Genomic DNA, 15,730 nt, shown 5'->3' with positions numbered 1-15,730 from the left:
TTAATGGTCCCACAGCTCTTCTCTCTCGCTCGCGCCTTCTTCTTCTTCGGGGAATGCTGATTCATTCTGGCCTTTCATATGCTTAATCCCTGAAATTATAAAAATTATGCTCAATTTATTTCTGGCAGATTCACTGCTTTGCTGCAAGAGGTAAAGAAAATGAGTGGAACGTTTTCACTGGTGTATATGTGTTTTCTCCAAGAATCTCAACAATCTAATCTTATATAAACCTTTTAATTCACTGAGGAATAAAAACATACCCAGCCCAATTTCCATTCGAAACAGAATGTCTTTTTTTTTTTTTTTTTTTTTTTTTTGTGGTACGCGGGCCTCTCACTGCTGTGGCCTCTCCCGTTACGGAGCACAGGCTCCGGGCGCGCAGGCCCAGCGGCCATGGCTCACGGGCCCAGCTGCTCCGCGGCATGTGGGATCCTCCCGGACCGGGGCACGAACCCGTGCCTCCTGCATCAGCAGGCGGACTCTAAACCACTGTGCCACCAGGGAAGCCCCCAGAATGTCTTTTATAGTAATTAAATCTTCTCCATTAAGAATTCATCACTGCCTCTTAAAAACCTGTTAACTAAACATCTTCTCCCAGGCTCTTACTGCTCTTCCTCAGGAGCAAGGAGGTGTGTGTGTGCCATTTCTGTAACTTTCAAACAACCAAAAAATCAGAATACTGTTAGTCTTCTTTAGGAATCAAAACATACAGATTTGATTCTGAAACTTTTGTATTAAAAATTCTTCAATCACTTCCCCCAAAACCTACACAGAGGAAAACCGTTGGCACACCTTTGCCTGATATATAGGCTATGTGATCTGGCCTCTCCCTATCTATCTGGCCTCATTTCCACCAGCCTTTCCTGCTTCCCCCTTTCACAGAAATGTATGCTTTAAGAATACTAACCTGGTCTTCCACATTACGGGTCACTCCAAGCTCCCTCAAGCCTCCATGTCTTTCTCATTCTATTCTCTCTGCTGAATAGCTTCTTCCTACTCACCTACCTGATAACCTCCCACTCATCCTGATAGCAGCTTGCCTCCTCTGTGAAGGCTCCCCCAGTTCCCCAAGTAGACCTAGCTGGGTCTTTCTCATATTTCCCCCTGCTCTTGGATCACTTTCTCTTGTATCAATTACTTTATAGAACTGTATTTGTTTACATATTTTTCTCATTAGAACAAACTTGCTGAGGTCAGGATTATGGGGTTTCACTTTGGGGTCCCAGGCACAGAGCGTGGCAAACAGTAGGTGCTCATTAATATTGATTGCATAAATGATTGATGGAATTAATGAGGTGACACTTTGGTATATGTCGTTGGCAGTTCCACAATTCTTTTCAAAATTAACTCAAATTTGGAGTATAAATCATAAGGCGACTACTACAATCATTACAAAATTATCGTTCATTTCACCTGGGTCTATTCTGTTAAAACATCATACTAGCTGACACTGCATATAGTGATGCGTAACGTGGAAAAGTTTATAGCTTTTTATATTTTAGTAAATTGGTTTATGAGATTTTTCTAAATATTATTGAAAAACATTGCAGTTAGAATTGATAAATGAAAGGAAGTCACTGCTTACGTTTACTATGAAAGAAAGAAACTAAAAAAAGGGAAAAAAAAGAGTGGATTTGCATGTATTGCAGTCAGCAACCTCAGAGTGCCATTTGGCAAGGAATGACACCCCTGGGCTTGGTTGATTATCTTGCAAAAATATTTGATAAGTTGTAATAATATTTAAATGCTGTAATTTCATCTGCATACACAGATCACTCACAATCATCATAGAGAGAAATTTGTTGTTAGCAAATGGAACTTATTTCACCATGTTATAGATTACATAGGAGAAAAAGAGGTCTAAATGCTAAGAAGGAAAGGGAGTTCAATGAGCATCCAATCAGTCACTCTGCTGGAGTCTTACATACCTGGGTCACTAAATCTCACAACTCCACGAGATAAATACCTGGATGGTGAAATCTAGACTTGAAGAAGATAAATGATTTGTTCAAGTTTACAAGGATAGTGTGGTTCTAAAAGAAGTTCTGACACATCATAGTCTCTCAATATATACTCACTGACTCACTGACTGACTGAGTGAATGAAGCATAAAGTTCCATTGTCAGGAGACCCCAACTCATTTTCACCTTTAGCTTTTTGGATGCTAACCTAGACTCACCTATCAATCTCTAGGATTTATTGTAGGTTTACAGTACCTACTAATCTGGTTCAAACCATCTTGGCATTCCCTCTGAAGTATTAAAGCATAGTAATCATTCAGCCGCCTGCCACTCTTTCCTGAGCTAAAATTGTCTGCACCTCCCAGGATTTGCAAAGGTTCTACTGCCTCCAGGACTCATCCCTTTTATTCTCAAAATAACTACAGAGTAATGAAGTTGTGTTCAGACAATTTTCCTTAAATTAGGGTTAACTTAATGCCAACATAGATTTGTCTATATGAGGGAGTTAAACCTTAAAAAAAAAATGGTAACCAAATGTCCAACTTATTAAACCGTTAATCATCCACTTCCCATACTTGACTATAGGTCTACTCATTTATTTTATAATGATAATGGCCACAAAGTTATACGAGAAAGCCTTCTTGAAAGTAAAATCACTCACTTGAGCAAACCTTGGAATGGGCTTTTCTCGGTCTTATTTGAGTGTGGCATTAACTATTGCCAGCTGAAAGATTTTGATGAGGCAGGAGTAGGTGACGTCACAGAGCTGTTCTGCTGAACCTCTCTACAGGACCACAGATTCCTTGGTTCCCAAAGCAGATTACACTAACGTCATCTTTCCATTGGATAACAGATGGTTGATTAATTTGTGTTCTGAATTTTCCTTTTTTCCTTTCAGCAATGTTTGTTTGGGTATAGATGCAGTAAATGCTGAGATTAATGTGTGAAGTCTGTGAGAACTGTCTAATAATTTTTCTCCCCACGCCCCTCCTCCTATCCCCAAACACACATATGCTTTGTATGTAAATTTTCTTTGAAGCCTCATTCAATATTTGAGTAATTCTGGAGGTGGAGGAAATTAACTTGCTCTGGAGGTGTCAGTGAAATTCTCAGACCCTCCTCTTCTGCCAAATGCTAATGAACACGCAGGAAAACAACCCCACCTGCACACAAACTGATTCCCAGCATGTGGCAAAGGGCCTCCTGGAGCAAGAAAGACACAGCCAGCCCTGCACTCGGGCAGAAGGTGGAGGGATCCCCTAAATGCACAGAGGATCTTTTCTCCGTAACAAAATGAGCATACCAGAAAAGGAGCCATATATAAGACAAGGATATGCAGTGTGAATACATGAAGGAGTGAAGAAAATAGAGTTTGAGGAAAAGAAAGTAGACTGAGTATAGAAGGAAAGGAAAAGAAAGAAATGTTGCCCCTGCACAGAACATTATACTTGTGCTCTTCTCCATTCTGTAGATCAGGAGGTTAAATGTGAGTTGGATGAAGTTGTAAAGTGACTGAGTGAAGAATTATGAATAATTAATCCATAAAGGGAGGCTTGCATTTGGCAAACCACAAATCAATATGTTTATCGATTAATTCAGAGGGGAAAAAGGCAGGTTTATCACATTTGTAGATGACATGAAACTTGGAAGAATAGATGACACGATGAATGAAAAACTAGTATATTCCAAAGAGCTGGAAAGATGGCCTAAGCAATTAAGGTAGAAGTCAAAGGGAGTTTTGTTTTTAGGAAGAATATTTTGGTTCTAAAAGATAGAGAATGAGGGCAACCTAGATTGAGTATAGTTAGGGATTCAGATGACCACAATTTCAACATGACCCAGCAGAGTCACCTGTTTGTAGGAACAGAGCTCTTGGCAGTGTGGGTGGCATTTCTAACGAGAGAGTGAGCAGTTTAAGAGAGGAAACTTCTCTCTAACCATGTGTTGTTCAGACTTTTCTGGATTATGCTGCCCAATTCTGGATTCTGCACTTCAGGAGTTCCATTGAAGGAAGTAATTGAGATTAAAAGCAGTTTTATGAAATCTTTTCCAGAAGAATTGGATATGAAACTGCACTGTTTAGCAAAATTAAGAGAGGACAAAAGAGTCTGCCAATGAATTCCTAAAAGCCTGGAAAAAGAAATAAAATTTATCTAAGTGGCGACCGAGAGCAGCAATAGTGTCAATAGCTGACATTCATGTGGTGAGGGCAGAGTACAGATCTTCCTAGATTTACAGTGGGGTTACATCCCAACAAGCCCATTGAAGATATCATAAGTGGAAAATACATTTAATACACCTACCCTACCGGACATCATAGCTTAGCCTAGCCTACCTTAAACGTGCTCAGAACACTTATGTTAGCCTGTGGTTGGGCAAAATCATCTAACACAAAGCTTATTTTATAATAAAGTATGGCATATCTCATGTGATTTATTGGATACCATACTGAAAGTGAAAAACAGATTGGTAGTATGGGTACAGAATGGTTGTAAGTGTACTGTATTTGTTGTTTACACTCATTACCCTGTGGCTACCTGGGCTCACTGTCCTGCCTGGCATCACGAGACCATATCCTACTGCATGTCACTAGCCCAGGAAAAGATCAAAATTCCAAATTCGAAATATGGTTTCTTCTGAATGCATATTGCTTTTGCACCACTGTAAAGGCAAAAAATCTTAAATCAAACCATTGTTAAGTCAGGGACATTTGTATGGCTCAATATAAAGAAGAAAATTTCTAAACACTTTATCTTTGCCCAGCAATAAGCATGTGAATAAGCTCCCTGTCACTGTGTGTGTTCAAGTCAAAGCTAAATTTCCATCTCAGGCGAGAAGGAACCCTGGATTGAGTAGCAGGGCAGGCTAACAAGCTCACCAACCCTGAGATGCTATTCATATACAAAGGAGATCTTTCCTACTGAAAATTTTGCTTTGCTCTGAGTACTATAAGTTACAAAAACGTAATTCTAACTTTAAATGACATAAGTGGCCCAAATCCACATTTTAAAACAATTCACATCGGGAGTAGCAAATGTAAATGGATTCATTTTTTTTTTTCAACCACATACTTTAGAAGTTTGAAATCATTCTAAAGTCCTCTGGGGAATTTGTGGATGTATTTTGAGAGCCTCTGACCCTCTTGGAATTCTATTTATACTTGTTTCTATGCCTTTTCAGGGAAGAAGGTCCATAGTTTTCAGCAGAATCTCAGAGCAGTCTCTGACTCACAAATAGTTGTGAATATGAATCCTAGTCTAACCTCTTCACTTTAAAGATGAAAGGACAATTTCAGATGGCAAAGTGACTTGCTTAAATTCACACTGCAATCATAAGTTGGGCTGAAACACAAACCTGGGTCCCTAATTCCTACTGGGGGCTCTTCACCTGAGCCACCAGGACTCAATCTACCACCACTGTTATTGATCTTTTCCAAAGTTAAAACCTGAAGGAAAATGTGGCGACTCAAGATCATAAAGCTTTTTTCATTATCAAATTCTTTCAACTTATAACTGATAGATTTACATGTAACTTTTCAGTCTTTTTTGTCATCATTGCTGTTAGTGTTTTTAATAGAGTTTGTAAGTAGGAAGATGTACAATTTAACTTTGCCCAGCAACATTCCCAGAATGGAACCAAGTTACAAATAATGTACACGTTATTAGAAAAGAAGCAACAGGAGTTAAATATAATAAAGTTCCTACTGTGTGTTGAGCAGGAGAGAGGCACAACTACAGATCAGATGGGGATGTAGGTCAGGGGTGATGGCATGCACATAAATGAAGTTAATTTAATGAAGACATGTAGAAATAAAGCATTTGGAGAGTTCTAATGAGGGTAAGAAGAGCTCCAACTCAGGAGATAGTAATTTGGACACCCGTTGACTGAGCAATACACTGGTTAGATTAAGGGAAGCAGTAAGTCTGATTTCTATATGAGAAAACTATTTGCAAAATACATTTAACCAGCATTAGTTTTCTGAAGGCCTACTATGTACAAAAGAGTGAGTTCATTGGCCCTAAAAGAATGATTTTTCTAACGGTTGCTTATATATTGATCCTTCAAATTTTATCAAAAAAATCTGCTAGATATACTCAAGGACTATAATTTAAGCTATAATATGGGACATCAAGTCTCCTCAGTAAAGGCTCACCATCTCTGGTTGAAAATGTGCTTTGCATTTCCCAAAATGCTTTCACACGTATTTTGTTTAATCTTCTTGTCACTCATTTATAATAAATAGCTATACATTAATGTACTGAGGGTCACAGAGATCAAGTGACATATTGATTTCATCCCAAAGCTAAACACACATCATGTCCTGAACTCATCTTAAATCTATCCCTTTCTACTTCATTTGGAGTAAATTACATATAAACAGCACAGTTGATCTCTGCTCTAATACGATGACTGTTCAGTTAATATAAACTGCAAATCAACACAGGATCATTTCACTTAACCACCCATTACTTAGAGAAGCATTTCTCTGCAGAAGAATAAATGTGTAATATGCTTCTCTCTTCATCATACATGGGAATAGGGCAGCATGTTTATATGGTATTCATATGTATTCATAAGTATTATATATTTATGTATATTTTACCTATCGTATATTTTACCAAAGCTGTTGCCCAAGAGTAAAACCTAGGTGAAAGATTTAGCAGTAAATGCTGAGGAGAAGATAGGGGAGGAAGTATACTTATCTGCTATCATTAGAAGTGTAAATTCAAAGAATATCTTTGGAGAGTAATCTAGTCTCACTTATCAAAATGTAAAGTGCCCACATCTTTATTAGTAAGTCTGAGGTTGGAGCCAGGCACGAATATGTTTTTTAATTTTGTAAGGATCCTGCTATTCAGCCTAGGGTGAGAATCACTCTGATAGACCGAGTGCCTCTTTTGCTCTCTACAGCCAAGTGCCCTTCTAATACCCCCTTTCTCTTCAAAGCTAATGCATTCCATGAACTCAGAAGTAAAGTTAAATTTTTAAGCTACACATAATGGAGCTAAATAGTGTTGGGAAATTTCACTTTAGAAAGAGACAGAATGGCTCCCTCACCTGCCGGACTTGACTGCCATTGATTGAACACAATAGCATGTCTAAAATAAAGAATGCATCAATCAACAGGAATCCGTGGTTAGCCTTGAAAGCACTAAAAATAAAATAACAAAAGGAGAGTTGCATTTAAAGCCACAGAACAAATGATGCCTGTGTTTTTTCAGTGTGTCCACAGAAGGATGTCCTGTGCTGGCATTTTAGAAGTCTCTGTCTTCCAAGGAGAGTACCTTCCTATTGAAGCAACAGTGGTCAGTATTGGCAACCATAGCCTTGAAATGCAGCAGGGCCCTATGGTCCTTCCCCCATTTCCTCAGCCTGCCTTTTGTCTGTAGAATAACTTTAGCCAAAGAATAAGTTTAATCAGAGAAGTGAAAAAAAAATGCAGAAGTAAAGGAAAGCAGTCAAACAAGACCAAATAATAATAGTTTAGTCATCAAGCAAAGTCAAGGACCGTTAGTTTCTCCTCAAGGGCTGTAGATAATATTCTGAGCCATATCCTTTGAGCTGTCTTGTAGATACTGAAACCCCCACCAGGTAGAAGTTAACTACATGATGAATCAGACTGTAGCCATGACATAAGCTGCCATAATTCTGAGAATTGGCCTCAAAGAAATGGGAACAAACCGACCCTGGAACTGAAGACTAATTGTACTTCAAACAATCAAGATGACACTGATCAGTCCACTCCATGGCCAATTTCAAGATGACTGTCAGAGATGACTGTGATATTTTTGCATGTAGCCCCTTCCCTCCACCTATAAAAGCTCTTTCCCTCTGATTGTCAAGGGTGGGGCAGTCAGCCTTATGGTTTTAATTAAGCCACCTGTATCAAGAATCACTTTGAACATCACTGGTCTAAATGCATCAGAGATTGTCAGACTGTAAGATTTTTCACTCCTCAGATCTCCAGTAACCCCATACTCTCCTCACACTCAGCTGATTTTTTCAGGGATAATTGAAGTAATCATTAATGAATTGACAACAGCATGGCCAAATCTACCAAGATATTTGAATCAGTGCCCATATCTCTGCCTCCTCTCATAAGCCTCACCTCTCACTTTTTCCACCCCTCTTTTTCACAATATCTCTTACCCTTTCAAAGAATTCTCCTAAAATTATAAGCTCTCTTTCTTGCATCATCAGTTTCTTCCGTTCTACTAAAATAGTCCCATAACCACAAAAACAGGTTTTAATTTCTTCCATTTCAAGAAACTGTCTCTTGACTCCACTCCACCTCTCCTCACTGCCCCTTCTCTCTTTAGAAAACTTTAGAGCAAAACTCATTATAGTATAATAAATAGACTGCATCACATTATAACTTCTCCTTAACATACTCCAATCAGACTTCTATGTTCATCACTCCATTAATAGTTCTTGTCACGTTTCCCCAACATACTCCATCTGGGGAAATCCAGTGGTCAGTTTCACACCATTTTAGACAAAATCTTGGCAGCATTTAACATAATTGGTCACTTCTTTTTGTTGAAACACTAATTTGACCTCAAGATGACCAAACACACCTGTTTTTCCACTTACCTTACTGACTACTCCTTCTTGGTCTTTTCAGCTAGACAGTCCTACTCATTCTCACCCTACATGCCAGCCAGTTCCAGGACTTGGTTATTGAATGTTTTCTCTATTTGTACTCACTTCCTAGGTGATCTCATCCAATACTATTGCTTTAAATATAATGTATAAATTGATGATTTCCAATTGTATATTATCAGTCCCAATCCCTCATCTGAGTTCAGGTTCATAAAACCAACAGCCTAACTGTATTCTGACTTTTAAGTGTTTAATAGGCATCCCAAATTTAGTATATCCAAAACATGATCTTGATTCTGTCCCCAATCTTCAAACAAAGAGAAACAAGCACCTGGCCCCTACTAACCTTCTCCTTTCCAAATCTTTTCCAACTTAGTTAACAGAATATTCTCAGGCCCAGTGTATTCTTTGCCTCCTCTTGTTCCTTTCATACTCCTCTTCCAATGCATGACCAAATTTTGAAGGCTCTACATGCAAAATTGTATCCCAAGTCTAATCATTTTTCATCAGTTCCAGCACTACCACCTTAGTCCCATCCATCACTAATCTCTACCTAGAGGACTTCAATAGCCTTCTAACTTGCTTCCCCACTTTCTCTCCTTCCACCCTACAGATAATTCCCCAAACAATTTACAGAATAATCTTTAAAAAAATTACATTATTCCTCTGATGAAAATCTTTGATGATTCTCATTATCTTAAGAATGAAATTCAAATGCCTCAACATAAACTTATAATCATTAAGATGCTTCATGGTTAGGTTCTGTCTCCTTCTGAACTTATCTCCTTCCAACCCTCCCTCACTTGCTTGCCTACATTGGTATTTTACATAGATCTCAAACAGCCTCAGGCCTGTCCTCCTTGCTCTCTTTACTGGATTCTTCTTCTGAGGGACCCACATGTTTTTTTTTCTTCACCTCAGTTGGCCAATCAGGTCTTTGCTGAGATGTCATCATTTCAGAGAAGACCCCTGACCATCCCATCTAAAACATCCCATCTTTTACTTTCTCTTTCAGTCCACTTATGGTGATTCATCTTATTTTTTCCTTCCTTTAGAGCATTAATCACTCCCTGGTGTCATATGTCTTTATTTATGGAGTTCTGGTATGCCTCCTGCTAGAATATCAGCACCATGAAATCAGAGTCAATACTCTGTTTTGTTCACTGACTGATCAGCAGAGCCCAGAACAATGCCTGAACATTACAAATGATCAGTCCATTTTAAGTAAAGAAATGACTAACTTCAATCTCATTTTCTTTAAAAATATTCCCTATTCAACATATAAAGACTTTTCAATGTAGCCAAATTTTTTTTCAGATAAATGAACTTCTGCCCAATCCCTTTAAGTCACATCTCCTATAATAAATAGAAAAGGTAGATTATTTTTGGCCTGGAGTTAGTCTGTTCTTCTCAGTCTCCTATAGTATTTTAGATTACCAATCTCGACTCACTTAGCAATTATCATTCTGAAACTCCACCTAGTCCAAGAAAATAGGCAGTAAATCTTAAAGATGGAAAGGAGAAATGATACTTTCCCCAGTATATAATGTTGTTCTGATCACCAAACACAGTTAATTAATCCCATTGGGTACATGGCTTTCACAATATAAGTAATGTAAATGGATTTGATTAAGTATTTTGGTCTCCTCAGTGATTCTCCTGTTACTTAAAATTTTCTTTTATGGGAAAGTGCTAATCCTGATGAGTTGATAGTTACATGCAGTCTCAGAATCAGCTCAGTTCTCTCGTATCCTGAGGCTGTTTTCCTCCCCTTTTCTCTGCGGAGGACCTCAGCTCAGTTTGTTTCTCATTACACAGCTTGCTGGCCCTGGCTGCCAGGAAGCTTCTGAATGAAGAGATTGTTCTGTTTTATCGTCCGCCTGACCCAGGGACTTGCAGTTCACACGCTGAGCTTTGCAACTCTTGCTCTGACCCTGCTTTTTTTGTTCAGATTTACCATTGTTCTCATAGGCATTCTTGTGCACAGGCAGTTTTACTCTCTGACCATCCCTTTAAATAATAGCAATTCATTGTATCACCATGGGGCTCGCTGACCTACTTTCTTCTTTGATTTGCTGCCCTACAGTTGGTCTGTTTTACTTGTCTCCCACGTGTAAAATCACAGTCTCTCTTCTTTTTACATAGATCTTTAACAAACTCTCCTTGGATGAGCTGATACCACTTGTTTTATTTCTTTTCAAATTTTGATTTTATTAAGAATACTTGATGCAAAGGAGCAATTATATACTCAAATTCTATAGTGAGTAGCCATTTTATATTGTTTATGTGAAGAAGGAATAATAGTAATAACATTTTTCCTTAAAATGGTAATTTTCTGTTATTTCTGCCCTATAATATTCAAATGTAATAATTAGGAAAAATATGTATTTACTTACCTAATTTACTCAGTTTCTCAACACATGAGTATCAGTTACCTGCGAAAATTTTTTCAATACCAAATTTAGAACACTCCAACCCCGCTCAGACATTATAAATTAATTGCCCTAAAACCACAGCTTTTGAATTTCCAAATTCTTCTCTTGAAAGCAAAAACAATCTTACTTTCAGTATACATACATTGCATTCAATTTACAATCACTTTTTTATTAGAAAAATTCTAAAATTATTAAAAATTAATGTAAGCTTTTTCAGAAACTCTTGTTGAATTTCATTGTTTCAGAGGCAAAATTCTCTTAAAGTATGTTTATGGCTTAGCACACCCAAAATTATTTGAAATTTTTTCAGTTTGTTCCCTTAACTTACTGTGTATGTAGTCTATTTACCTTTTCTTAGATATTTATTTCATTTCTTCCTCAAATAATAGACACTACTCTGAGGGAAAAAAACATATATATATAAATATAAATATATACTATATAAATAAAATAAATATATATATAAAACTGAGAGTAACCATCAGATTTTTAGAGATAAAATGAAATTATTGAGAATGAACAGCACTATTATTTCTGGCTTGATACACTAACTAGAAACAGTCTCCAATTTGCTAAAACAAGGTAGCTGGACCTCTCAGAGAAGGTACCAGAAGGGCCATTTGGCTAGGGCCTCTTATGCAAAACTGGCCATGATTTAGACTTTTGATATTATCTCTAAATGTTCATATAGACAATAAAAGATATATTTATTGACATATTTATTGACAAGTTTATTGACAATACTTTTTTAAAGTACCACTCATAAAACTTCACACATACATCTGATTACTGGACTATACTACCTGGATCATACCATGACTTATTCTTTTTTTATAAATATTATAATTATGAATAGTTCAATTATATCATATTGTAAATTTTGTTGTCAAATGAAAATATTGACAATTCCATCATTTTTGCAATCCTGTTTTGGCATCTCTTCATTTGTTAATATAGGGAAACTCAAGAAAGGAGCATGACCAGACCCCTTTATCCTCCAGAAGGCTTTATTTAGTAAGGGAGCCATATAAACCAATGGACATGGAAGAAGAATAGCCTGTACCCCTGTTCTAATCCCTTCTAGTCTCCTCCCCACAAACTATATTAGCGTAGAGACCTAGATTGAGAAAAGAGTTTTTTCTCAATCATAGAAGCATGACCTTTCAGGGTTGAAAGAACTTCAAAAAGCAGTCTTGAGTTCAAAGGACAGTCCAACTGCCTCTTAACACACACACACACACACACACACACACACACACACACACACACTGCCACCACCACCACCACCATCATATTAAGATGTGAACCAAGGCCCATTTTCTGAAGTCCCACAGTGAAGAGCAATCATTCAATCCAGAACACAGTTTTTTGGACTTTATTCTGTATTCTCTACCTTGTGCCACACCAGACACAGGAAGTGACAAAAATGCTGGTGCCTGGGAGTCCCAGGGGACTTCTCTTCCCGCCTTCTCTTACCCAACCACAACCTGGCTGCCTGATGTCCATGCAAAACCACTAAGAGGTAAAATGTCTTCCATGGTATGTGGAAGCTGGACACTCTAGGAAGATTCTCTAATGGATGTTTTGTGAGATTGAAATGGACAGTTAGTATAATAATTTAGGCAATATCATAGACTGTGTTTCTATAAATTGGCCTAAAAAAAAGGCATTGATTCTATGTATTCTCAGTTCCAAATCCCTTATGAATCAAGTTTCTGAGCACAATCCTTTTTTATAATTGGAGGCTGCATGTTCTGGAAATTCACCAACAGTACTACCAGAATATAATTAGAAGTGGGTGGAAATAAGAGGTATAATTTTCTAAGTTTCTAAGAAAGATTTACTTCTCAACAAGTAACATTATCTCCCAGATATTCCTGATTTGTTCTTTATAATGAGTGTCTACTGTTTAGTCTTTTCTCTACTCTCCCCTGTTTATAGGGAATGACTATTCTCCCCACTCACTTTCCTTCAGGAACCACTCTTCTCCCCACTCAAAACACCAGGTAACAATCAGCAGTGCCTGTTTCTTATATTATCTTGTCCTCTGGCCACTGTGCCAAACCCAGGTGTATCTGACGCATGCTGGGTTAAGTATCCTTCCCCTATGATCTTACTGTCGGAAACCAAGTCATTATAAGAGAGTTTTTAATTTATGGATAGTGTACGATGTTAAACTTGTTTGCTCTTGATGGCCTGGTTTCCTACTTAAGGAGATAGCTGGTCTGCAGTGGTCGTAGGGAGGATGAAATTGACAGGTAAAATAAAGGAAATGGAAGAGATGGCAGACTTTGATTCTCTTTGTTTGCTGAGGCTCAGCTTCCTTTCCTTTCTTTCCTAGTAGTTTGTTTTCCCTTGATAGCATAAAGTAACCAAGTAATCTTTCAACAAATTTCCCTTTTGCCTAAGCTAATTAGATTTGAGGTTTGACATGTGAAACCCAAAGTGTCCTGAATAGTCTATTCTCTCTTTCTTACCTCTTCCTTGTGATCTCCTTCTGGGATGAAAGACAGAAAAGGAAAATGAAAGGCAACTGGGGTATTCCTTCCCCTCCCCTCATACCTCCATCTTTGAATGCAACTTATGATGAGCTAAGAACCAGATAAAAATGGAAAATATTCCGTTATGTCTCAGGAGTGACCTTCAAGTTAAATCTAAACCTTACACTAATGATTGGAACTAAAGTAATAAAAAACATTTAGGACATTTTTTACAAAGACAGTAATTGTCTCCCCACAGGCAAGGCATCTTTTGAAGAATGAATATCAGACTTTCAGGTCAGGGGTCAAAATCATCACAACTGGTTTCATGCTTTCTTTGTTTCCTGAGGCAATAATTTTATTACCACAAAGCCTTGAGCATTCATGGTCAGTGCTCATTGTGTGGATCTGTAAATAACCAGATGACAGAATTTGAGTGATTATAAAAGGTGTATTTTGCCCAGAATTGTCACAACTTAGGTTTTAGAATGCTTAAAATTTGTCAGTTTTCTCAGAGTAAACACTTACTTCAGTGAATTGTGGAGAAGACATGCCAGATATTGACACACATGATATCATAACACATTACAAGCAATCTCCTGAAGATTCTAGGAAAACATAGCAAAGAAAAACTTTTTAAAAATTTCCCCCAAAATTAGCTCTTGAGCTCCTCAGGAATAAGGCAGATATTTTTCCACGACTGTACTAATTTCAAATATTCTGAAGTACTTTTTCCACAAATTATGAAAATGTCCTACTCCTCCTGAACTACTTCCTGCACCAATATTACTGCAAAATTGCAAATGAACTTAGTTCTGATTTTTTTTTCCTAGAAAATGTAATCGCCAAAAGAATATAGAAAGACAGATTACATCTGTTGAAGAGTCAATTACTGAATCAAATTTTTCAAGTTTTTTTTTTAACAAAGTTATTTTAGGACACTTATTATGATAGCCCAATTATCTTTAGATATTTGTTCTTAGGTTAATACTCTGTACACAAATAAGTGTAGATTGGTGTGTGTTGAGACAGAACAGCTTGTACCTTTTTTGCTACATACCAAATATCATCATGTGAAGCCACAACCATCATACTTGAAGAAAATCCAAACTTAATGAGCATTGTTTTTTTCTATTTCTTGTACTTATGAAGTCTCCAAATTAAGAACAGCTTGTGTTCCACAAACATGCTTGTAAGGTGTTTAGAACTCAATCTATTTTTCTATAAAGACAGATGTAAAATGTGGGGAATTTTGTTTTATTTTTCAAGACTGCTGACATACAAATCCTCCAGAGGACGTACATTTGCTGTTTTGATAAACATTCATTCATTCAGTGGATGCTGGGCTTTGGGACCTGTGCCATCACTGGAACCAAGGATTCAGAAAAAAAAAAAAAAAAGGTAGGTTATTATGCATGTGAAAGAAAAGAAACACGTTTGCTTTTGGAAGAGAAGGGATGGAATCCACAGGAGCTGGGCAGCATCGGAGGAAAGGGAGAGAAGAGAGGACATCTGCTGGATCACAAGAGAGGCAGGAGGGACCTGGAAGACAGACCTGAAAGAAGAGAGATAGCTCACGAAGATTTTAAGAGAGTTTACTTTGGAGTATCTAATATTAAACCCTCCCCTCATTTTATCTTATGAAATGGTTGGTAAATTCTACATTGCTGTTTACATCTGTGTGCAATAAATATACTCCAAGAAGCAGGAAGGGAAAAATGGGAAGAACATAGTTCAGGTTTCATGATAGTTATTCAGGGAAGCCTTCAGTGCTTATTTAACCCATAAAGATACAGAAATGCAGAAGCAAAGGTTCCATTTTTTTTTAAATTAAGAAGTTGAATATTTTATTATTAAACTTTATTTTCCTGCAAGGCTGTTGCTTCAGTGTATAAAAATAGCACCAGCAAACACAGTATATTGCAAAATTAAGACAGTATTGTTCTTAATCTGACACTGTACAACTAACAAAAACCCTTCTCCACAGCCAGTTATTTCTAATGGGAAGATCATTAGATATTTTGACCCAAATCCAGGGATGGCTGTAAGCAAGTTACAGTATTATATAAGGCTTAAGATAACAATGTTATCTTTGAATTACATAATTTTTATAACTAGTTTTACCACAGTTTCAGGAATTCTGAATATTATAACTGGAGCCTATCCTAAAAATCACAGGGTGCTGTGAAAAAGATGCATTGTGTTTATGTGAAGTCATTAGGAAGTTAAGGGGTATTTTCTTCAGGTAACG

General features: G+C 37.4%; 1 protein-coding gene across 2 annotated transcripts in view; it reads right to left on the bottom strand.

Moving 5' to 3' along the window:
* Positions 1 to 15,730, bottom strand: part of PPP1R1C (protein phosphatase 1 regulatory inhibitor subunit 1C) — a 123,489-nt gene continuing 107,759 nt past the window's right edge. For both annotated transcript variants that reach the window (XM_059051956.2, XM_059051957.2), the window contains exon 5: positions 1 to 89. In XM_059051956.2, coding sequence (XP_058907939.1) covers positions 1 to 89 — 89 coding nt within the window. The remainder of the gene's footprint in view (positions 90 to 15,730) is intronic.

This window comes from Kogia breviceps, chromosome 2, assembly GCF_026419965.1.
Source record: "Kogia breviceps isolate mKogBre1 chromosome 2, mKogBre1 haplotype 1, whole genome shotgun sequence".
In the NCBI taxonomy this organism is placed as follows: domain Eukaryota; kingdom Metazoa; phylum Chordata; class Mammalia; order Artiodactyla; family Physeteridae; genus Kogia; species Kogia breviceps.
This window is presented reverse-complemented; position numbering and strand designations above follow the sequence as displayed.